At 34.5% G+C, this 25,069-nt stretch overlaps 4 protein-coding genes and 1 long non-coding RNA gene across 7 annotated transcripts; 1 reads left to right on the top strand and 4 right to left on the bottom strand.

The window, feature by feature from the left end:
• Positions 1-363: 363 nt before the first annotated feature.
• On the bottom strand, positions 364-2,720 carry LOC105131229 (Tetratricopeptide repeat (TPR)-like superfamily protein). The gene has a single exon (XM_011034101.1). The coding sequence runs from the start codon at positions 2,538-2,540 to the stop codon at positions 594-596; it is 1,947 nt and encodes a 648-aa protein (XP_011032403.1). The 5' UTR covers positions 2,541-2,720; the 3' UTR covers positions 364-593.
• A 4,567-nt stretch (positions 2,721-7,287) lies between these two features.
• Positions 7,288-12,359, bottom strand: LOC105131230 (transcription factor UNE12-like). 2 transcript variants are annotated; one of them, XM_011034102.1, is made up of 7 exons: positions 11,529-12,359; positions 10,900-11,013; positions 9,556-9,672; positions 9,277-9,342; positions 8,683-8,748; positions 8,192-8,269; positions 7,288-8,091 (listed from the first exon to the last, which is right to left on the bottom strand). In XM_011034102.1, the coding sequence occupies exons 1-7, from the start codon at positions 11,853-11,855 to the stop codon at positions 7,861-7,863; spliced, it is 999 nt and encodes a 332-aa protein (XP_011032404.1). In that variant the 5' UTR covers positions 11,856-12,359; the 3' UTR covers positions 7,288-7,860. The 2 variants fall into 2 exon arrangements, with proteins under 2 accessions (XP_011032404.1, XP_011032406.1); XM_011034104.1 differs by having other exon boundaries at positions 10,900-11,010; positions 11,529-12,353.
• A 1,859-nt stretch (positions 12,360-14,218) lies between these two features.
• Positions 14,219-18,124, bottom strand: LOC105131231 (Bacterial sec-independent translocation protein mttA/Hcf106). Its single transcript, XM_011034105.1, has 2 exons — positions 17,656-18,124; positions 14,219-14,497 (listed from the first exon to the last, which is right to left on the bottom strand). Exons 1-2 carry the CDS (start codon positions 17,965-17,967, stop codon positions 14,363-14,365), a joined length of 447 nt encoding a protein of 148 aa, XP_011032407.1. The 5' UTR covers positions 17,968-18,124; the 3' UTR covers positions 14,219-14,362.
• A 1,174-nt stretch (positions 18,125-19,298) lies between these two features.
• Positions 19,299-19,499, bottom strand: LOC105131232 (uncharacterized). The gene is made up of 2 exons (XR_843394.1): positions 19,427-19,499; positions 19,299-19,387 (listed from the first exon to the last, which is right to left on the bottom strand). It is a non-coding gene; the product is annotated as an uncharacterized LOC105131232 (long non-coding RNA).
• A 2,124-nt stretch (positions 19,500-21,623) lies between these two features.
• On the top strand, positions 21,624-24,533 carry LOC105131233 (uncharacterized). Of its 2 annotated transcripts, none has more exons than XM_011034106.1 (4): positions 21,624-21,963; positions 22,877-22,987; positions 23,076-23,988; positions 24,072-24,533. In XM_011034106.1, the coding sequence occupies exons 1-4, from the start codon at positions 21,715-21,717 to the stop codon at positions 24,299-24,301; spliced, it is 1,503 nt and encodes a 500-aa protein (XP_011032408.1). In that variant the 5' UTR covers positions 21,624-21,714; the 3' UTR covers positions 24,302-24,533. The 2 variants fall into 2 exon arrangements, with proteins under 2 accessions (XP_011032408.1, XP_011032409.1); XM_011034107.1 differs by having other exon boundaries at positions 24,075-24,533.
• Positions 24,534-25,069: the final 536 nt, after the last annotated feature.

Raw genomic sequence — 25,069 nt, forward strand, 5'->3', positions numbered from 1 at the left:
TTTTATAAACTACCGCCCCCCCCCCCCCCCCCCCCCCGAGTTGGCGATTTTTACTAATTTACTCCAGCTGATCATTCATGTATTGACATAAGCTCGCTGCGCTGTCTTCCTTGTATCATGAAAAAGCACTTTCATTCAAATCATATGTCTCCCAGGATTCAGGAAGCTGCAGTAGCCATGCTAGGAAGTTCCTAATTAGCTGCATGGATGTATAATGAGAATTCATTGAGAAACCATGCTGTGAACTCATATAAATGAAGCTTCATGTCCATTTTATGTTCAAGGAATTGCAATGGTGTCCACATTGGATCATCACTTCTATCTGGTTCAAACTATCAAAGCTTTTGCGAGGAATAGTATCAATTAAAAAAATAACGATCCATCTCAATTAGAAGAAGCAGCTCTTTAATCCGAGCATGACTGCTATTTTTTCATTTTCATCCATCTAGATTCACCTTAAAATGGATGCCTCATTTTCATCTGGTCACGGACTTGGCTAATTCTGAAAAGCTCTTATGCAACCATATTCTTTGTATTCAAGTAACGGATGGATCTAACTCCTATCTTCCAGATTGGAAACCTAATTTCCCTGCTCATAAACCTAAATCTGCCCCCGGCTTCATTTCATTTTTCAGACAGTTCAAAATGGAGCTGATGTCCACCCATCCTGGATGGCACCTGTCTGCAGAAATAAAGTTGTGGACGACTCCATCCACAACCACACTGCTGCATCCAGCAGTCTTCTTCACTCCTCTACTTTCCATGGTCTCCCTAATTTTTTTAGAGTAGCTCCATCTTCCACTAGCAGCATAAATGTTAGACAGCAAGGTGTATCCACCTTCTTCCTCGGGGTCCAAATTTAGCAGCTCCCTGGAAGCTAGTTCTGCCAATTCCACATCTCCTTGAGCTTGGCAAGCATTTAACATTGCCCCCCAGATTGATCGACTTGGTTTCATGGGCATCTGATCAATGATATCTCTTGCCTCAGACAACCTCCCTGATCGTGCTAGAAGATCCACCAGACATCCATAGTGCTCCACTCCTGGTTCAATGCCATAGTCTGTCATAGAACTAAATACTTTAATCCCTTGATCTACAAGTCCACTGTGGCTACAAGCTGAAAGAACAGAAACAAAAGTCACATCGTCTGGACTTACATCTTCCTGCATCTCAGAAAAAAGTTCCAATGCTTTGCTTCCATAACCATGGAAAGCTAATCCAGTTATCATTGCTGTCCATACAGTGACATCCTTTTTATTAATTTCCTTGAAGACCCTTAAAGCCCTCTCAATACTTCCACACTTGCAATACATGTCAATCAATGCTGAACCCAAGAAAGCATCTAACTTGATTTTCATTCTAATTACCCACCCATGTGCCCACCTACCTTGGTCCAGGGCTCCTGATTCTGTGGCGGCAGAGACTAAGCTAATCATTGTGACAGTGTCAGGTATAACGTTCTCCATCACCATGTCTATGATTAGCTCCTTTACCATTGCAAAATCACCCCTATATGCATATCCAGTAACCAAAGAATTCCAAGAAACAATATCCCTACAAGGCATTTGATAAAAAAATAATCGTGCCTGCTCTAATTCACCCACCTTAGCACACCCTGCAACTATCATGTTCCAGGAAACAATATCCTTATCCTTCAACGCACCAAAAGTCCTCAAAGCAAGCCCGACCTTTTGGCACTTGACATACATATCCAAAAGAGCATTACCCAAGATCAAATTCGACGATATAGTAGGTTTCCTCCTCTCCATCCACCCATGAACAGCCTTCCCAAACTTTACATTTCCTAATTGCCCACAAGAAACAAGCAAACCCAAAATAGTAAACTCATCAGGTTCAAGGCCCAAACCCACTATTTCATGAAACAATCTCATTGCTTCCAAACCAAACCCTTTCTTAGCATAACCAACAATCATAACATTAAAGGAAACAATATCTGGACTAGGCATCTTTTCAAATACCTGATGTGCAAGCCTCACTAGTCCATTATCTAAGTACACTTTAATAAGGGTATTCTGCAAATACCCAAATGAGAACAACCCTGTAACAATGGCCTGGCAATGGATTTGCTTCACTTGTGATATAAAGTTGACAGCTTGAAGCAAATAAAGCAGTGTCTGCTTATCTGGGCACTCACCAGAACTCAACAAAACATTGTACAGATAAAAAGATTCAATCTTTTTCAATGAAGAAAAAGCAGAAATCAATGTATTGTAAATAAAAAGATTTGGGTTAGGAGTGAAGTGATTAAAAAGAGTAATTGCCAAGTCTAAGTTATCAGGGTGTGAAACAGCTGAGAAGTAAATGAATCTACTCATTGGAAATGTTTTGCCAATGAGTTTACTGCTTCTCATTATCCGACACAAAATCTGCTTGAAATGATCTCTGGTTTTGCATTTTTCAAGAAGAACAAGAGATGGGTGATTAAGGTCAAGTGATAGTGTAGGATCCCATGTGGTGTTGTTAGTCCTCTTGCTTGCAATATAACTAAGGAAACGGACACCTCTCCCATAACGGTACATAGATAGATGGCAAATTTGTAGCAGATGATGCTGACAAGTGAGATGCTAAACCCAACTAACAATGTTGTTGTTTATTACACAAACATAGTTGAGTGCAAACAATCACTGGACTGTTTGTCAGAGAATGGCATGGATCATTCAGACATTTATCTGTCTAACAGTATTACTAGAAAAGGTACCAACCAATCATCTAGGAGGTGGCTAAAAGGTAAGAACTTAGAATCAAGAGGTTTGTTATCTGTCTAACAGTATTACTAGAAAAGGTCCAACCAACTATAGGTGGCTAAATGATAAGAACTTAGAATCAAGGAGTTTGTTCTTTTTATAGTCTCAGGTTCGAGTTCTTAGTTGCTCATATGATGGTTATTGGAGGCTTACATGATCGTTAACTTCAGGGCCCATGGGATTAGTCGTGGTACGCGCAAGCTGGCCCGACATCCACATTAATCTAAAAAAAAAAAAAAAAAAGGGTCCCAACCTTTGAAGGGTTTATGACAGCTCTATTAGTGTAAATACACTTAGGTTTCATTAATTCAACGATTTATGTGCGTTCATTAGTTTTTTCTTTTTATATTTTATTAATGTTTAGAGTTATTATTTTCTTACAACTCAATAAAAAAAATCTCTTTTTTTCTGTTTCCATAACAAGACTATTTTGTGCCAGCTTTTATGAATTGTGATTAAATCTCTAGTGAATGAGTAATGCGTCCAAAGCATTTAGGGAAAACAATTTCTTTATGATGGTCTCCTCTTAGATTTGAACCGAAGAAGTAAAACCCAATAACCCATGTCTCCAACACCAATTTTTGGCAGAAATTTTAACCTAAATAAAACAAGCCACTGCTCGTACCGATGAAACCAGGACTGTGGAAATCCTGGATGAGGAAGGTCCTGACCCGTATATAAAGGAAATGGAGTTCTGAACCAAATTGGTTTCCTTTTCTTAGGGCATTTTTTATTTTCAAGAAAATATTTTCTGAAAACCGCCTTCTTAATTTTTTCATGTTTGGTAAATTTCAAGATGGTAATTTCCATGAAAATGGTTTCTCATCAAAATGAAAAATAGTCTTTCCAGAAGGAAAATTGGTACAATATCCATGATGACAAGTAGCTATAGTAACTCTAGTAGCAGTTAGCAGAATCAAGCTGTATCAATTAACATTCCTGTAAAGTTTTGCATTACTCTTTCTCCTTATTATTCTTCTAATTGTCTCTCAATTCTCTTCTTTTCTTCTCTCTTCTCTAAACTTTCTTTTCTTCTCAAATCCTTGTTGTTCAGCAAGGTTCATAACAAAATTGCTATCGGAGCCATCAAAAATCCACCATCAATCTTTGTTAAACACATAATCATTAACCATGGTAGAATACAATAAAGGCAGGGCCTTGGAAGAACTAGAAATGAAATTGAAGGAACAAATGCAATGAATGCATGAGGAGATACATGAAGAATTGCATAATAGACATGAGAAATTCATGAAACTGGAAATAAGGAATCAGAAGCAATGGGGAAAACAAAAATAAAAAGAATGATCAACTCAATGCATGACTGGATTTAATCATGGTAACGTTGCAGACCTTTGTTAACAATCAAAAAGCTGAGAAAAAATGGAGTCGTCCACTTCTTAATAGCAGAAATATAGTCTAGTCCCTGATGGAATCCTTTCCAATCCAAAGAGCAATACAACGTAAAATAAAATATAAATGTAAATCAATATATTTAATATTATAAAATAATATATTTATTTAATTATGTTTATTAAATTTTTTATTAAAATCAATAATAAAAATAAAAATACATATGAAATTGATTAAATAAAACAAAAGAAAAAAAATATTATGCAAGGCCAAAAAACAAAAGAAAAAAAATATTATGCAAGGCCGAACATATTAGAAATATTATTTTAAACAATAAAGTTCATTTGTATAAAACAATATCTTCAAAAATTAAATACAAACAAAATAATTTTTTTAAACAAAACTCTATTAAAAAATGGTCTTCAAAACTCATAGCCTAGATTATGAGATAAAATGATAGAAAAGAAATTAAAAAAAAAAGATGTCGATCCGCATTAACTTTCAAACTTGGGATCCATGTTATTAGATCGGAAGTAATACAAATAGAAAAATTACACAACCCAATCCCCAATAAATTAAACGCAAAAGAAAAAAATTAGGAAAAAAAATCAATCACATAAAAGGATCCAAAATAAAAATTTATAATTAAAACAATGAGTGTGAAAAATGAAATAAAAAATAAATTATTGGGCATAAAAAAATTTAATTGGGGGTTAAATTAAAAAAACAAAAACTTTAACAAAAGAAAAAGAAAATCAAAAGAATGAGGTCTAAGTTAAAAAAAAAAATAACATAAACTTTGATTGAAGGATGATATTGAAAACCAATAAAATTTTAACAAAAGAGCCAAGGAAAAAAATCAGAAATTAAAATAATAAAGATTAAATTATAAAAAATAATACTTGATAAATTGTAATTTAAGAACCAAATTGAAAACATAAAAAAAATTATAAAATAACTAAGGGAAAAAATAAAAAATAAAAAACATAATGTCGGGAATTCTGACCGGTGATGTTTTGATTATTGGTCATTGGAGGCTAAGCACATTAACACAATATTTAATGTGATTTGACAAATCACCCACATCTACGGGAGATTTTTATATTATTAGAGATAGAGAAATGATATAATACAAATACATGGATGAAGAAAATCATATCCACTCTATTTAACTCGTATCTCTCATTGCTGTAATGACAGCAAAGCTGATGTCATTTCCATTTTCTCTTTCTCTCTTCTTTCTTACACAAACTCACTTTGCTTTATAAAATTATGACTATTTTATAGGCATCAATGATAAGTTTCTCCAGCATATTTGTCAATATTGATGGGACAAAAAAGCCATAAAACATAGTACCAATTATACCATAAAATATGCTTTCACTTTGTATTAAGTTGGTGATAAGTTGTTCCACTTGTACAAGTGGAAATGAGGTATTTGTCGTAATAATAACAATTTCTTAACACATAAGAGCTGAAATCAAAACACATAAAAAGAATAAAATGTACTTTTTTTAAAAGAAAGAAAAGAAAAAAAGAAGAAGACATGTGCCACACTAATAAAAAAATAAATATAATAATACTTTCAAAAACACGATAAAAATGCAGGTTTGGCCATCAGGTGCTATAAAAAATATTGCTTAAAGAGTATAAATATCACCTACATGTTATAGTGTAATAATAACATGCTAACATCTTTTTGGAATAAAAAAGTTAATTATTCAAATTAAAAATATCAAAATATTCATCATACCTCAGAAAATTATATAAAAAAGAACCCTAGGTGAGAAAATCAAAATACCTTTTAGATGAATGCCTTATTTTGTTTTTTTTAAGGGTAAAAACATTGTTTTTACTATATTCAAACAAATAAAAATCCTAATTTTTTTTTATCTAGAGAGTAAATATATAAATTTAGTATTTATTTTTTTGAAAATATAAATAAACCCTCTAATAATCTTTTAATGGCTAGTAAGCCATTCGAAAAGACTGAGGTGCCATTACCAAGACTTCCCTTTTAAAAACAAAGAGGTAGAAAAGTAATTTTATTATACCAATTTATATTAATTTATATATAGTGTTTTAGTGAAAAGTTCACGCCCTATATATTTTATTAATTATATATTAAATAAACTTAAAAAAATAAAATATTAATAATTTATTTTCTTTTTAATGTTCATGACATAACAAAATATTTAAACTTATTTTTTAATTTATTTTTTATGTTATTAATAAATATAAATAAAAAATTAATTTTTTAAAATTTAATTTTTCATTAAACTACTTTCAACTGAACAAATAAATAATTTTTAAACAAAATTTTTTAAGATTTTTAGGTTAGGTTGCTGTTTTAGCCTAGTTTTAAGCCCAAAAATAACATAAGATTTCATGTTATGTCTAAAGCTAAGCTCTATGATGAATTTTTTCAATTTTAATTATAGTTATTTAACTCCTAGCGAGTCAGACTTGTTTGCCTATAGATTTGGGATCTTTTATAAGTTAGATTTTATTTTGAATGGATTTAAAAATTGATTTTGTTAAATCAAATTATTATGTTGATCTAGAAAAATCAAGTAAGATCTATCCGAGCCAGCTTTAAAATTTTTTTTTTTTTTTGTTAAAAACAAAATTATATAATTAAAATTGACTCAATTTCATTCAACAAACCTACAACCTAAATCTTAATCTGAATTAAACACCAAACCGAGTATAATAACTACGTTGTAACAACAGGGAAGCAAGCCCTAGCATGATTTATTAAGGCCTTGCTCTCTTTGATTGCTCTGGCTAATGGCCTATAAGCCTATTATTCGATTGGTGTTATTTATTTTCCGTACTTTCCAAGGACTCGAGCAACATCGATCGATGCAACATCTCTGCAAGCCAGCAGTGAGGATTCCATTAGAGAACAAGAACGGATCCAGGGTGGTAAGGACATGAGATCATGCTGGAGGGCTTGCATCTGATCAGTGGTACAAGCTCTCTGAGTTGGCCCACAAAATTCCCTCATTGAATTTTCTGTTTCTTTTTTTTTTAAAGAAAAGACACTTCATGATATATATATGAGATCATGCTGTACGTAGTAATGTTTTATATACACATCACCCCCCATAGCTCATCCTTCAATGAACATTCAAGCAGGAAAAGAAATTGCAAAAAGGGCACCATTTGCTTTTTCAGAAGAAACAAAATCACTCTATAAACAATCCAAATACGGCAATTGTTTTTGTCAAACAAGAAGGTTCTTACATAACTTTAGAAGACAACCTCCTATCATCTGTTTCAACTTGAATACAAATTTCTTCGAATACATGATACACATACCCATCAATTGCTTTTGGAAAGGCCCTACATTCCCACTATGCAAAGGGAGAAGAAAAGAGAGTTCATGCCACTAGTATTCTGGTCATTTTCCACTAACCCCACCACCTCAAATATTTAGAATAGGGTCACATTTATAGAGCTTCAGAAATTTCTTGCCTTGACTTGACCATGGCTGTATAACATCAAGTGCCCGTGATTTATCTTCTTTGGCATGGAAATGACTCGTTTGACGAGAAAGGAAAAGAGAAGAGCAGTTTCCCTGACTTGATTATTTTTTGTTTCTAGGTAAGCTCGGCTAGTAGTGGAGGTTGAAACCTGAATCGAGTGTCGATGTAGAAATGGGACTAGAGCAGTTTTTGGGAACCAGATGCCCGCTGGAATGATCGATGTGTATGCAAAGCTTGCACGTTCTTGCTTAGGTTTATGAGGGGGGGTTCAATTCGGGCTTGACCAGTGTTGGAGCATTTGGTGGGCGTGCTCGGAAGATTGCTGATGCAAGTGATATAGGCATGATGCAGAGTGCCTTGGACTGAAGGAGCTGCATGGCAGCTCCGACATCTTCTTCCATCAACTTAGCTACTTCTTGTTCAGTGCCATCGTTTGACCAATTTTCCCAAGCTTGCTGATTGGCACCTCCTTCAATCCCTTCTCCCTTAATCACATAAAAACCATAACTTCATAAATAAAAGATAAAAAAAAAAAAAAAACTTAGGAATATTAAGAAGTGTCAACATTTTTTCAAACTCTACTACCTGAACTGATGATAGTGGTACATCAGCTACAAGCTGAGCCACAGCGCCCGCCGCACCGAGCCTGCTCATACTCAAAACCTGATTGAATGTACAAATGAAACCAAAGTATTATAATGGAGGTTACCAGGGTCACAGTTCATGTCCCTTTCTAGTTTCTATATTCTATATTCAATAATGACTTGATTTCCAGGGTGCAGTTGCCGACGCAGGACAGATCCACTTCAGGCTTGACATCTTAACTAATCCGTTTAAAGGTATCCAATTATGTCTAGGATAGTCAAAATGTTAGGGCCCTACCATGATGAAGACCTCCTGATGAGAAGAACATTTATAGATTTGTTGGAACTAGATTGCCTTCTAGATAGCAAGCTGATCGGGTCTGTTAACGCTTTAACTATACATATCAGGGAGATAAATTTGAATAATATTTATCATTCTCCTCTAGATCATAAATCAGTTTGAATAGCAATGGCAGCTTCAAATTTCAATACCTTGACTTGGAGTCTAAGAAACTTCACATAATCCACAATTTCATCCAGCATGGCTGCCCTATCTGTCTGCGTGGAATTTGGAATATGTTAGGTATAAAAAAATTTGGAACTGCAAAAGGATTTTCCAAGGTAAAATCATCTTATTGTTTGAGAGAAATCAACTCCTTGATGTTGTCTATATTACAACCCAAACTATTAATTTTATGAGATAAGAATCAGAGGATTTGACAATCTATACATGCAGAACCAGCATTCGTCTCACTCTAGGGATTTCTCCCTTCTACACACTTGCTCTAATCCTTTAAACACCCCCACTAGATCGAACTAGCTTCACTAAAGATTAAGAGAGAAAAGTAGGAAGAGAAGTATGGTGGAAGACAACTCTCTTTCATATCATATTATTTTTATGCGAGGACGTGGCCTTGGACTTGGATTACAATATTTACACTAAGGAGAATTCTAGATATTGAATAATCACATCATTAATATTCTACATAAATGTACCTAGACTAAGCAGATTTTCAGAAACCTTATGGAGAGGAACAAGAAGAGTTTCATTTGACTGTAAAGTAAATGCACCGAGTATACGCAAACCTTGTTGCAAGTAGGAACCAATTCCTGCAACGCCTTAACTCTTTCCGTGATTCTTACTCTTCGCAACTGCATCCAGAAGACAAATGGTCAAAGCCTGGTTAAAAATCCAATACCAAAGTAGAAACCGCTATAGAGAAATGTTAAAAAATTAAAGAATTGTAAGCATAATGAATTGCTTATTATGCAGCTTCAAAATGGAGAGATTTTCCCAAAAATTGCATGGATATTCATATACAGATTCCACAACAGAAATATCGATGAAAAAGAAATCAAGTTTACCCTCTCAGCAATACTGTGCGGATCTGTAGCTTGGCCCCGTCTTGCTCGCACCCTTGGCCGAATGCCAGGTGGTTGTGGTACAGCTGAAACTGCTCCTGATGGTGGCTGGCTATTAAACTGTCCAAGATATTTAAAAAAGAAGATGGTAAAATTTTTAAGATACAACGCAATGATGAGGTAAATGTTAGGATACAATGCAATGATGAGGAGTTTTTTAGAAGGAAAAGTTTATCCATATAGTAATCATAAAAGGAGAAGGTTTGCGGAAGCACTATCAGTCTGTCAACATGGACTGCCTTTGCAAGTGACATATACAAGCACTAATTCACAATGTGACGTATCTTTCTGGAGTTTGATCAGTTTTAATTCATGTCTCATTGCTTGAACATTCAAGGCCTCTAAAACTAATTCTTTTCAAGATCTTGGGAATTTCAGGTGGAATCAGAACAGATAAGAACAAGCCAAGTGCACGGTCATCTGATAGAGTTCAACCTAAGAATTATTGCCAACGAGAAATTGTAACCCCACAAGTAAAAAACTAAGAAAAGTTTTAAGATTTACTGGTGATGACGGATTCTACACGTTGTGGAAGAGTCAGAACATCAAATTGAATCATTTTAATTAGCCGCCCATTCATGGTTGCGCAACACTTATCATCAAGGCTTGTTCTTGCACAAATTATTAAATACATTCAACCTAGGCTGACAACATTTTCAAAGGTCATAACTTCAAAGTCAAATAAGAAATTCAATTAATTTTTATTTTTACACCCAGGAAATCATGCCAAAAACCTGCAAATTTGAGAAAAATAAACATTTGACAAGTGGCCAGATCATTTCCTAAGAGGCAGTACTCTTCTTTTTATTGGTAGGACTCAACTAGAAAAGAGAGAACACGCTCACATGTTATTCAAGGAGTATTTCAATTATACATGCGCATGCTGACACTCATGCTTCCACTGAAGCTTGACAAAGACTACCACTACAAATGCTGGAAGAAACAACTAGGTACGGTTGTGCCAATGACCATTCAGTGCAGTGACACTTTCTCCTAAAAGGCATAACATTTTGAACGCTACAGAAAACACACACACATCCTAATGATATTGTCGAACAAAATTAAATGAAGCAATATTCTTCAATCTTCAGGAACCATGAATTTAACCAACAAACACACACCATCAGCCCAATTAGAAAGGGCATATATCAGTCCCAAATTTAAATAAAAGGAGAACAAGAAGATAGTTCATTACGAGATTTGTCCAGATATTACATAGTGGAATAACAAAAGATGTTCAGATGAAGGTGACCATATAGTAAGGATATCTATCTTTTTTTTTGTTACCTGGTGAATCTGAGGTGGTCCAAGTGGTGGTGGTGTAGACCGGATTGATGAATGAATCTGCAATTGTCCAAACGTTGGGAACAAGCTAGTCATGTGTACAGAATCTCTCCCCTGCTACCACAATTACCAAGTTATAATAAATCAACCATTTGGACCAAATTTACCATAAGCCAATACCTCTCAAATTAAGTCTCCATTTTCTCTTTTCAGACTTTAATGGTTTGGTAATATATCTAAATTTTAGCTCATGAGAAAAATATAGCAAGCCATATCAGTGTTTTTCCAAGCTAGCTTAGCTGTAAATCAAGATGTTTCTTGAATTGGAAAACAAAATAACATGTTAGTATTATCATGTTCTGCACTCGAAGGAATCCAAAGCTGACACCCCCTATGTATACTACAATCTTTACCATAGCAAAATCCAGAAAATTGACAGCACAAATGCAAAAATACAGACACTAAAACCAACTCAAAAGTACTAACAAACAAACAGACAAATCCACATAGAAAACCACCAAGCTAGACACAGAAAAAAAACAAACTAGATTATAAGTCAACATAAACAACAGTTCATAAACAAAGAAACAGAATAAAAGCAACTAGAGAAGGAAAGAAAGGATCGAACTTACCAAGAATCCAGCAGAAGTGATAGAAAAAGGAGAAGCATTATTGATATTATTGCTGTTGTTGGTATCTAAAGAACTACTGCCATCATCTTGTTGTTGCCTTAAAAACCCATGATGCTCTAAGTTTAACCCTAAAGGCATCATTCCCATATTATTATTAGCACTACTCCTCATTAATCCAACATTAGCAGCACTAGACCCTAACTGCAACCCCATCATGGGCAGGCTGGTGGACCCCACAGCCTCACCACCATAACCAGGTGGCTGCCCTGCCAAGATCTGCTCAAAGAAATCATCTCCTAATCCTTCAGGTGGGGGATTTCCTGCCATGCATGCAAATATATGACACAAAATACTACTGCTACAAGAAGACTTCGTTTAGCTTAGTATAAGCAGCAGCAGTAATAAAACTCAGCAAGAAGACTTGTTGTACTTTGTTTTTTGTTTCTTTGAGGAAGAGAGAAAATAACATGTATAGAGAGACAACGAAAGGGAATATATGGGGGATGTTAATGGGAAATTCAAGAAAAAGAGAGTGTTGTGTTGGTGAATTGGGTGGCAGATCCGGAGCCCAATAGCCCGGAAAGTGAGTTGTGGATTCCAAAGATGGGATTAATGGGCATGGCTGTTAGTACTTCTACTATATTTTGATATATATTTTGTTCAGTAAAAGAGATGGAGAGAAGCTAACAAGAATATGCAGTGTTTTCTTTTCCTTTTTTCTTGTTGGTTTTCGTTTGCTTATGGGGTCTGACTTGTGGTTAGTGCTGTGTGTGGCCTGTCTTTAAAAGGTTGAGACTTCGAGGGAATGAGAAAGTATGATTATTTTATGTCTGCCTTCTGCACTGTCCACCCTAGCTAATGCTGGTCACTACCTGGCCCTACCCGCTCAGAATCACACCATTAATAAACCCACGATAATTTTCCTAATGATTCATCAGTTTCTATGCTTATTAAGTTGGTCTTTGTCTCTTTAACACCTTTCTTGATTTTGCAGGTCTCTCTCTTGGAGGGAGGAAGTGATTTGTATGGCTACAAAAGGTTTCTTGATATTATTTTGATGGCTGCGGTTACAAGGATCCATAGAACTATAAGAAAATTTGCGTATGATTAATGAATATCATAAAGAAATATGCAGTAATATGAACAGTGAGAGAACAAAAGAAAAATGAAGCATGGCATCCACATTTATGTTATACATACTATAAAGGAAGATGATCGACAAATGACTGGCAACTAATGACTAGATGATCATATTGTAATGTCTTCTCGTTTGAATTTTCAACTATTAAAAAAATAAAAAAGTTGATTGGGAGAGCTTGTCCGGTGTCTGCTACCATCTAAAAGTTGGATCCTTTAGAAGGTGTTATGGAGTTTGCATTATGTCAGCCTTCCCCAGCGACTGTGTTTTATGTGTTAATTTAAAATTTAAATCTACTAACTCCTAAGTTCATGATATAGGTTTAAAAAATCAAAAGTTGCTTGATTGTTTTACAGTAATTCTGAATAATAAAGTAACGGGGCTACCTCATGTAATAATCCTACCCTCTCTAAGTTGCTTGATTGTTTACAGTAATTCTGAATAATAAAGTAACGGGGCTACCTCATGTAATAATCCTACCCTCTCTAAGTGTTGGTTGCGTTATTAATAATCCTACCTTCTCTAAGTGTTGGTTGCGTTATTCTATCCTTCCTCAATCTATCCACCCACATAAGCTGTGACAATAATGGCGGTAATGTGACAAATTTGATATCTTCATTTCTTTAATGATAGCACTATGATGATGATAATAGAAACTTTCTGTCTCACCAACTTTTTCCATCAGACTTTGCTGATTCTTTATATATATATATATATATATATGGTGTGTGTTAATAGACTTGTCATCCTAAGGGACATCATCTGTGATCCAGTAGAAAATTAAGTCTTTCGGTCATCAAGGTAGTTGTGTTTTTAACATGACTTGATGTGTTTAGACTTTTATTAACTTAACTGAGGAATGCTTTACATTTTCTCATTTCTGGTAGGCTTATCATTGGAATGTCAGCTATCACTTGAAACAATATCATGTGGGCACGAAACCATTGTTAAAGGATCGCCAAGAAAGAACAACAACGCATATTTTGGCCTGTTTTAATTTGAATAGGCTCCAGCTTTGATTACCAAGCCCGCACGAAATCAATGACAATGAAGGGAAAGGAAAAGGAAAAGGCTCTGGTTCTTGCCAATTTTGATGTGAATAAATTTGAGACCGAACTCTAATTCTGGAATTATATCACAAAAAGAAAACTATCCATATTTAGTTGGAGGGAAAAAAATAAATATAAAATAAATCAGTTTCTAAAACCATTTTGAAATATATATTCAAAATACAAAATACAAAAAATAATGTCCCTTCTCTTTCTATTATTTCTTCTATTATTTCCATCTCCATCTCTCTTGTGCTCCTCTTAAATCTGGAAAATTGTCTGCAGGTCCGTAGCACAGCTAATACCTACATTTCATTTTCATCTTTCAAGTGATTATGCAGTCCGGCCAATGATTTCACAACTTCCAGACAGCCCTGGCTCAATTTAGCCCTCAAAGACATGATTGAGAATTCATTTGCCAAAAATGTTACATTTCCTGCCAAGGTTGTAAGCCAGCTAACCTAGTTTGTCAACTTCTTTATCAAGCATCATGAACAACAGACTAGAGAATCATGGAAATTTTATTGCTGCCAAATTATGAATTCTCAGGGATCTACATTGCAGGTGAATATGAATAATTTGATATAAACACCAAGGTATGATAACTTAAAGTTTAGAAAAAGTAGCAACTACATATTTCTACAAACTCATACACTCTCCTTCGAGCTTGAGACTGCAATGTCATGTTTCTTCTCTTCACTTATTGTTGTCGGTTGCTCTCCAGGGGTATCCGATGTGGAATCTGGTTCCTTTTTAAGCTCAGACTCAAATTCTTTTGCTGCCTGCAAATTTACATGAGTACAAATCGTTCAACGAGGTAGGAATAGAAATGTAAATAAATCTTGTCAGGAATTGTGAAAAGCTAGACCAATTCTCACTTCTCAGGGTATAGGAATATAGGTTTAGAAACAAGCTTTAAAAAAGACAACAACAAAGAGCAATTATCTTTAGGTCAAGGTAGTAGAAAGACCCATTTTATTGTTATTTTTTCTTCACCCCCTTACATCAGGTTGCTTTCCCATCTTTTAAATATTTTTATCTCTACCAGAAATTCACAGGAGGGTCCTTAGAGATCCTTATAAAATTGATCACTCTGTTACAGTTCATTAACTTGTGTAGACATTAAAATGAGTCCGTTTTGCTATTTATTTTTATCATTTAATTTCATATCAATTTTCCCAAAACTTATTTTACAAGTCCACTGCTTGATTGATGATTTATTGGACTTTCTTTCAGAATATCCTCCTATATCTTGCCATAAAATTACATCATCCATATGTGCACTATCTATTGATTCGATATCAAGTGGGATTCTGCATACCCCCAAGTAACATGACCAGCCAATTCCAACAATAACAACCAGCCTCCAAAAATTTCATTACTTTTCTATGATGCATATGGCCTTTACACTCGAGGGGAAAAAAAGATGCATTTGAGACTTGCAAACATCTGTAGAAAACCAAAGAAGCATCTAAAGACGAGCACAAGCAGGAAGTTTTAGTCCTCAAGATAGAATTAAAGCAAACACATACAAAAGCATGAAACAGCTTTCTGAAAATAGAAAACCACAAGTTAACAGGGGCCCGGGTTCTTTGGTTTGAAAGAGTCATATGCCACTAACATAGAAAAAACACACTAACATAGAAAAAACACATGAGCAAGAATCATCACGGCATGATGCCATCCAAAAGCAGTGTGTTTAGAGCACAAGCTGTGTCAAATGTCCTTAATGTCAATGCTCAGAGACAAAGGACACTGATATTGTCTATGAAATGCCTTAAAAGCATAGAACACTGCCATGCATATTTACAAGGAACTCTCCAGTGAAAGAGAATTTTAATGGAAGGAACACTAAGTTGATGCATGTTTTTTCCAACAATAAATTTCTGTAAGCTTTGGGAAAAGAATAAACTTCAAAGAACTTCCAAAAAAACATTTCAGACAAACCTTTTTTCTTGTAACCGGAAAGTTCCTTTCACAATATAGGCCTACCCTCAACCCCCAAAGAGTTACCACTGATATAATTTACAAGTCTAGGAAAAAGAGAAACTGAAAAATACTTGCAAACAGCAAGCCTGAAGGTCGGCATGCACCTAACCCACAAGTCACTTCTTCAATCAAGTCCTAGTTAAGGGCAAAAATGTTCATTGAAAGGATATAAAACAGGTCGACATACATTTAAAATGATCAGATCTACTCCTGTTTTAAAACTTGAGTAAACTAAAAGTGGCTTGAATCTGAAATTATCAGCATTTGGTAGGGTCCCAAAATAAGTTCCTTTATCTTCATCAGTGCCAGTCTTTAATTTGTACCTCATCAACTCAAAGCTGTAACTTCTATTCTTTTTATTTTTCTGAACCAAGCTGTAAATTCTCTGTGTCCATCTTTCACTGACACCTGAGTGTTCTGTTAAAAGGAGAGACTATAGGGATGCATGCACATCAGCGTGTGCACACACAATGGAGAGTCTGTGTAGGCATAACAAGACAATTTAAGACCGCAAATGGTATGGCAATTGGGAATCCATTTACCCCAATAACAGTTCTCGGAACTGTTTGGTTCTGCAAAGCAACTGATGGGGCACACCCGAGATCAGTGTTTTTCTCCATTTTGAATAAAGCTACAAATCAATGCTTTTTTTTTTTTAGTTGTTGAGGAAAGATAACACCATTACAATTGCAAATCCTCTGTGAAAGATCCTAAAGTACCATCAACAAAACATCCTGCCAAACATCATTCTCACCTAACTTTATCTCCATGGGTGCTTTTCTGCAGGCACCATTTTTCTTCATCAAAATTGTAAAAAGACCAGCTCAAGAACCATTCTTTGTACAGGACTGGATTCAAAGTGCAGACACCTAGAAAACATAAAAAAGTTTTGCCAAGTCTAGCTCGAGCTCCACCAAATGGGGATAGGACAGAACTGTTTCGTATAAAGATATTATAACAGAAAACTGAATTTAAGGTTTCGTTTCTATTATGTTCTGTTTACTATCAAAAAGCAATTACAGAGAAGGTCAACAGTAATGAAATATTAGGCTTTATAGCTTTTACCTGCCAACCTGGTTAACATGTTAACATTACATGGTCTGTGTCTCAATAATTAATCCTTGACCCTCATTTCAGTTAGTAAGTCCAAATTGCAACCTAAGGATAGTGAATGCAAGCATCCTGAGGATATAAATTCAGTGGAAGATGAAACTAGTAAACAACTGATAAAGAACAAAAACAGGTGGTGTAAAAGTGAGGAAGGGTAGTGGGGGCTTCTGACTTGAGTACTATGACTACCAATAAACCAAACTTCTAACTAATCCTGAAAGTTAACGGCAAGATGAAACTACAACAAGCATTGTCTCCAAAAAGGAGAGGATTGCGTAATAGAAAATAGATAGTCAACTAAAATGTCCACTTATCCAAGCAAGTACAATATGATTATAGAAATGCATATCAACCAGAAAGCAACAACTGCCACACAAATAGCCCCCGATAAGACAAGCCTAGAACCAATATTGAAGCTCAATTGATCAGACCGTTCTGATGAGAAGATGTATGAACAAAGTTTAGAACTTCACAGACTAAACTCAATCTTGTGCATCTATTTTGGGATATCAAGAGTCCATTTAACTGAAAACAAACCAACATAGCAGACAAATGTTGCAAGAATGTACCTTGAACCACTTTTGTCCCACTTTTTTCTTAATACCCAAAAAGACCAACCATAACTGAAACAAGTAACAATCTCTCATCTCCGTTTCTGTTCTTTTCCTCATATTTATTTCTGGATCTAAGATGAAATTCCCAAACTTAATTAATACTTCGTTAAGTTAAACTAAATTTCCAATCATTTTCACTACCCAGATACCTAAACAGCATAACAAACAACAAAGTTCAAGACTTTCTATCACTTGAAAATCAAAGAGTACCAGAAGGAACTACTAACCTGTTGGAAGCTTTTGACAGTCTTGCCAATACTCCTTCCCACTTCAGGCAATTGCTTGGGCCCAAAAAGCAAAGTAGCCACTCCAGCAATAACAACCAGTTCAGGGACTCCTAGACCAAACAAAGCATTGCAAGTTAGACCCTTTTTAGCCCTCTGACTGCTACTTCTTGCTTTGCCAAGAACCAGAGAATTATAGGACTTGCTGGATTTGTTGGAGAAAGCAGTGGTGTTAAAGAAGGTGGATTGAGATGAAGATAAGGGAAGACAAGGTGGGAGCTTTGGAAAAGACAGAGTTATTGATGAGATCTCCATAATCAAGGTGTTTTTTTTTTTTTTTTGGACTTCTGGGTTTTGAGGAGAGTTTTGGCTGCTGGGTTTGTAGAGAAGGGGTTCACATCACAGATGGGGTGGGGATGGAGGTTTTTGGACTTTTTGACCTCATGTGTTATTGTTTTGTGGAATGTGCGATGTAGATCTTCTGGTTACTACTCGTAGTATCATTTAGATTATTCTAGTTTTGTTAATAATAAGCTGGAATTTAGGTTTAAAAAAAATTATTCCTTTTAGGTATGTGTTTAATATCATTATATACTTAGTATAAGTTTTGAAAAGTATAGAGTTTTCTCTTAAAAAAACCCTTGTTTCGTCCATTCAAATCTTGAATTTCTTATTCAAATTAAGAGTCGTGATTTTTGAAAAATTGACTTGCGCATGTCACAAGATAAAGAGAGTTTGATACCAACTTTTATTTGAAAATTTAAGATTATAATAGATGTTTTTTGTTTGAAAATAATTTAAAATATATTTTTTAAATTTATTCTTAACATTATATAATTTAAAATATATTTTTTAAATTTATTATCACATCGAAAAACTATTGTAAAACATTAAAAAAATAATTTAATATGATATAAAAAAACAAATATATTATGATATATTCTTTGAATCCCTTCATCCCTCGAAGATATTCTTTTAAGTTAAGGCGACAATAGAGGGAGGAGTTCATCTTTGTTTTGATTTTGGAAATGGTTAGGGTAACAGAAGACATTGCGTGAATTATTTGCCATGTGAAGCACATCAAAGTCCAAGTTGCGGTGGAGTTTTGTTAATAAAAAGTGGAGTTGACGGCCATTCAAAACCTATGATCTATGGCTTGGGCTGGGTCAACCACCAGATGCTTTCAACTCTACACTTGTTGGATCGGGTAATTTTTTTTAAAGAAAAAACCTGATTTAGAGTCTGATTGTTTTCATTTCTTTTGATTTTTCGGAAACACAGGTTGTACGGCATTATTGAAGCAGAAAAGATGAGAAAAAGAAGAAAGAAACGAGGGACGGCTACTGCGATTCTATCCGCGAGAAGAAGTTGGATCACGCATGGAGGACGATGGACCTAGAACTCATAACTAGATTTCTGAGAAGAATCAATACGCACTAGGATATCATTACAATGGCGTAGAGCATGCATGGCGAACTCTCCAATGTCAAGAGATCGTGAATATCTCTAAGAAGCAGTAGATGAAGCTGCCGCTACCGCCGCTAAACAAGAGTACCCATACTCTTTTGGCTAAGCTGGTCCCATACCAAACCAGACCCATATTTCCGCCACCGTGTATTTTACTCCAAAGTAAATTAAAAAGAAAAAAAGGTATTTTAGAATACCTCTTTTTATATGTAATAATAATAATAATAACAACAGCAACAACAAATGGCCGTAACACCACCGAACTAGCCTTCGAACAACAGCAACAACAACAACAAATGGCCGTAACACCATCGAACTAGCCTTCGAACCATAGCCCTTCTGCATTGTGCATCAGACACAAGCCAGTAAGCTACAAGGTAGGCCAGGATCTTTTTCTCTTTTAAAACTAATTACTGGAAAAGGCACAAAATCATCATGTTCATAAACCCATGTCATGAACCCATGGAAGTCACTGGTCGGATTGTCGGATTGCAAGATGTGGGGGGCGGGGGGTTGGGGGGGCATGGTGTTTTACATTAAATTACTTTAGAATTTATGGTTTTTGTTCTTTTCGAACTGAATCATTAACATTTTAGATCATCAGGTTAAACTCAAATAATGAAAAAAATTGATATCAATCATTTTTTTAATTGTTAAACATGGTTAATAAATCCATTTAAAATCTGACTTGAATCAAATTTAAATTTAAATTTAATATTGATTTAATTAAATCTAAAAGAAATTCATAAGTAAATCCATTACCTAATTAATCCATCAAATCAAGTAGTATCAAAGCCCAAGAATTAAAAAAATAAAATTAATAATCCAATAAAATAACCCTCGGTATAAATCAGACCTAGAAAAACAGGACCATGTCTACAATTATACTTTTAGCATGCATAAAGGTTAACAACAATGAAAGTATCTTGAAAGAACTACTCCATAATGGGCCCTAAAGTCACTTCATCCTTTTAAATAAAATAAGTAATAAAAAAAATAGGACCAAATTTGATACATAAATTATTTTAATTTAAAAAATAATAAAAGAAAAGTAAATAACAATTATAAAAATAAGGACCAAAGTTAATATAAAAATCAAATTAATTCAAATTTTAAGGGATGAATTTAAAAAAAAAAAGATTCAAACAAAATATATAGCAATCAAAAGTTTAAAGATCAAATTTGATATCATCAACAAATAATATGATATTTTTAAATTTTTCATAACTTCTGGAAAATGTTTTCTGTCCAAAATAAAAAGAAAATATTTTTATAAAATTAAGCTAAATTTTTATTTAATCGAAAAATATTTTTTATTAACCAGAAAATATTTTTCGTTGACAAACTTTTCTAATAATAAATAAATATAAGAAAATTTAAAAAATACTTTCTTAAAAACCATATTTTGAAAAATAAAATGGACTTTCATGATAATTTGGACTATTTATAGTTTTTATTTATATAAATAATTTCAAAGTAATAGGTTCAAATCATTCCAATTCGAATCCTTTATTTGCTTATCAAAATAAATAAAAATATTTTAATGGACACACACATATATGTATATATAGTTTACCAAATAAAAAAGTAAAAATAGAATTATGTTTTAATGGTTTTTGATGAAACAAATGTACGTATTATATGTGAAATAAAAAATAATCTTATCCATTAAAAAAAAAAACAATAAATACTGTGACAGTAATCTCGGCTGGTGACATATTTCACTTCAAGTTATTTACCTCAATTTACAAGGCAAATAAACTGTTGAATTAGCTCGAGGCTTTCATAACTCATCTCTGCTGGAAGAGATTTCAGGATTGATGCTCTGCTTATTTTCATAATCAAGAACACAAGACCAATTAGCAGAATTCAAATAATAATAATAATAATAATTTAGCAAAGAATTGACCCTTACCTGATGAACCAAAAATTAGGATTCAGTAAAATATTGGTAGAATCAAAAATAATTTTTTTATTACTAGATTAAAGTAGTGTTTTGTTTTTATTTTTATAGTAATTCGTGTGTTTTGTGTATTGCGTAGAAAATATCTTTTTAAAAATGTTTTTTAACTTGAAAATATATTAAATTATTTTTTAAAAATTTCTTATTTATTTTTTATAATTAAAAAAATAATATTTTAATATTTTTTTGAGTAAAATATATTTTTAAAATATATCTAAAAACAAAAACTACTGCATTTTCAAACAATCTATAATTTCTATCATGATTTATAACAGTCTTTTATCTTCTAACTATTAACACCAATTCCTTGATTGTTTGATCATTCTTTTTCTTAGTACTCGCAAATAAAATCAAGTTCTTCTATAAATATTTTTATTTCCTGTTTTATGAGATTTCTAATTCAACCATTCTAGAACCTTGTGTAGCAACTCATCTAATTTCGGGTCTTGACCCGGGAAGACCTGGGCCAAAAACTAAACCCATTTATTAATAGCATTTGTTACCGTTGAAATTTGAATTTCAAAACTCCCCGCACCATCGCTCCATCCTTCTCTCTCAAAAAGAAAAACTCTAATTTTACTGTGGCTATAGATTTCTGGATCCTTTCTTTCTTCATCATAATAGATTAAGAGATGAAGCAGTCTCAAGAGATCTCAATGGCATCAAAATCATCTGTGAGGAAGCCACTGAAAGACTTATCAAATAACAATGGAAGGTTCTTGAAATCTGTGAACCCCAAGAAAAAATGCAAGGAGATTGGTGAAAAAAAGAATGTTATTAGGGTCCAAGAACTACAACAACAACAACAACAAGATGATGATGACGGCTTTCTCGATCGCCTCTTGCTCGTCCAGTCTGATCTCTCGTCTCTCAGTAGCCAGGTACGTAATTACTTCTCCATATAAGACCAAATCTTGCATTTTTTATTTTGGTTTTTTGATTGTGTCTGTTACTGAGAAAAAATTGAAAGTTCTTAATCTGTGTTGATTTAATTTTTTCCTACCCTAGTTTTGACACTGTATAAGCCCTCATAAATTGGACTACTGTGCCTGATCTCCTTTTGTTTTTGGGGATCTGGGGCTTTTTAAAAATCAAAACTTCGAATTTATATATGTAATTCAATTAAAGGAATGGACAGTTTGATCCTATGCTTTGTTAGTACCAAGAGAAATGGAAACCCTGAAAGGACAAAAGGTTGCTTTTCGATTCTGAAACCAAGAAGAATCAAGAAGCTTACCCTAAAGAGAGAGAGAGAGAGAGAGTTCGAACCATGATAGTTGAAGCAGGTTTTATAGAAAAAAAGAGGAGGATGAACTTGCTCAATGATAAACTTGGAAAGCGGAGGATGATTGGAGCATGAGTTTTTTTAAATCCAGCTTGTCTTACCCAGCTACAAGCGATCTTTACATGTCAACGAAAAGGACTATTTTATAATTATGGTTTGTCAAATGGTTGCTTCTTCACTTTAATTCTCAGCTGCTGTCATTGAGCTGCAAGTGTTCAATATGTTAATGTATATGCTGCAATGCTCGTGGAATTAAACAGGATTGTTTAGTGGCACCTCGTTGTTTTATGTTCTTTAGTGATTGACTGGCAATAGCTAGTGACATGATGTCATCCTCTGAGATGGGGTTCTTGTTATCATTTTGTTTCATAGTTTTGAGATTTACTTTGAGTATGTATTTCGTTGTTGGGTATTGTTTTGAAATATATATTATTCTCTTTTTTAAACATGTTTTAATTTCTTGTTTAAGTTGTAGATGTCTCATGCATTTTTAATCTATCAAATTACAGATAGATGAACTCGTTGCCCAAGCATTTAAATTGAAGGCCACAAGCAAAGAGGGAATTGAAGAAATTGAATCTTTTATGCATGTTTTATCCAATATGCTGTCTTCTTTAAAGGTTATTCCTCTACCAGTTTGTTTCACGTTTTTATATCCGTTTGCGTCCACAAGTGATATAGGCTTCAATTCTTGTTCAATTATTGCAGCCATGGGTCCCCAGATTTCAGAAGGTTCTTTCCAGTCATTTTGTGGAGCCTGAAAAAAAGTTACAACATAAAATTGTTTCTGAGATAACTGAAGATGGAAGCTTTGATGTTGATAGCCCAGATAAAATCAGAATGGATTCGTTGATCTCTCCTTCTCCCCTTGTATCCTGGCGAGCTGGCTGCAATGTTGAGAGAGGTAGGCAACTATTTCTGCTAACACCCCTTCCTATATCAAAAACATTGTCAGCTAGACATCAGGACTTGCCTAAATTAGTATCTGAAAGGATTGCTTTGAATCCTGCTGTTGAGCCACCATCATTTTCTACTGTTTCTGGAGATGGAAATGAGGATTTACTTGAAGAAATGGCAACAAAGCCAACCCCAAGTAAGCCTGCTGATTCTGTTGCAACTGAAGGAAAACTTTACTGTGTTTCCTCCCCGGTGTTCTCAAAACTAAACCGCTCTGTTGTTTTAACCCCATGCTTGAAGATGTCCCCTCCAAAATCTTGTGTGTTGCTCGAACCCATCTCTCATTCCTCTCATAAAGGCGATAATAGGTTTCGGAAGTCCACTCCGTTTCCGCATGGAATTCATTCACATATTTATGAATCCTCTGGCAGTGAAGGTTCTGAGGATCTGGCTATGAAGTACCCAGAGCTCTTAGGGATACAACGAGCTTATAAATGTAGAATGGGAATTAAAGATTTAGAGGCATCTCCAAACTGGTCCTTTTCACCTCCTAAAACTTGTGTTGTTTTGAAACCACCAGTTGAGAAATCATTGGACATCAAAGCTGCTGATCACTGCTTGAAAGTCCATGTTCCTGTTTTGAATCAGCAAACAAATCCGACTCCCTCGAAAGAATACGGTGTTAAAGGAGGTTGTCATCAAATCAAGAAACCCTGCAATGAAGGTATTCATTCATTTCCATGGTGTTCTTTGTTAACTCTGATAGTATGTTGAACATTATCATAATCAAAAGTTCCTCTTTTTCAACAGAAGCCATATTAAGCAGCTCAAAAGTAATAGTAGAAAGTACTCCTTTATGGAAGGAGTCTGAAAGCACAATAAGGACAGGGAAGCGTCCTGGTGAGAATACCCTGAAAAAGGAACTTTGGACAAAGTTTGAAGCAGCATCCACATATGGGTTCCGTCTGAATGCCACTGCATTCCAAGGGACCGCTAAAAAAGGATTTCTTGACATGCTTGAAGAAGCTTCATTGTGACAAGGGAGATAACAAATATTCTAAAATGTGAGAAAGTTTTGACTTGCGAATCTCGCTGTATGGTATAGGTGTTTAGAACTGTCAATATCTTTTGTATGCGCACCCCACCATAGTCAGATATTCCCAAAAGCATGGACTTGAAGCATTTCTTCAAGTTTCTTTGCAGTATGATTGCAGTTAATTGAACCACCAGGGTATTATATAATGCTGGATTTGAGGTCCAGTTAATGCATTCTCGTCTATACTCTCGCTTTTGTCTTCATCTACAGAGCTTGGTATGTTTCATAATTATTTGTCTTTACACGAGAAGATTAGCCACATCCTCGGGTAATATCCCCTGTGCCTCAAAGCCAACGAGGAATGAATATTTGAGTTTTCAACGCTTGCATAAAAATGGAAGCCTAGTATTTTGTCTTCTTCGTGCAAATGGAGGATAGATTTTGGAAAGTTACAACGCAATCTCAAGTTTCAAAGAAAATGCATCAAGGCAGGAAAAAAGAAAAATCCTGAGGGAGGAAAAAAGGTATTTTAGAATACCTCTTTTTGAATATCAATCTTTCTTCTCTTCTTCTCTCTCTACCGGCCTTCGAACTCATGACCTGGTTGGTTGCGACAGGGCACTTACCAACAGGACACAAGTGAGGCCAGTGACAGCGTTCCACTTTTTAAATATATTTAATGTAATCAGGGTAAGCAAGCGTGACTGCCTTCTTGTATTTAAAAGTGCTGGTTTGAGAAAGGAAAAGAAAGAGTTGAGTTCCACTTTAT

This window comes from Populus euphratica, unplaced genomic scaffold, assembly GCF_000495115.2.
Source record: "Populus euphratica unplaced genomic scaffold, PopEup_1.0 scaffold103.1, whole genome shotgun sequence".
NCBI classification, from domain to species: domain Eukaryota; kingdom Viridiplantae; phylum Streptophyta; class Magnoliopsida; order Malpighiales; family Salicaceae; genus Populus; species Populus euphratica.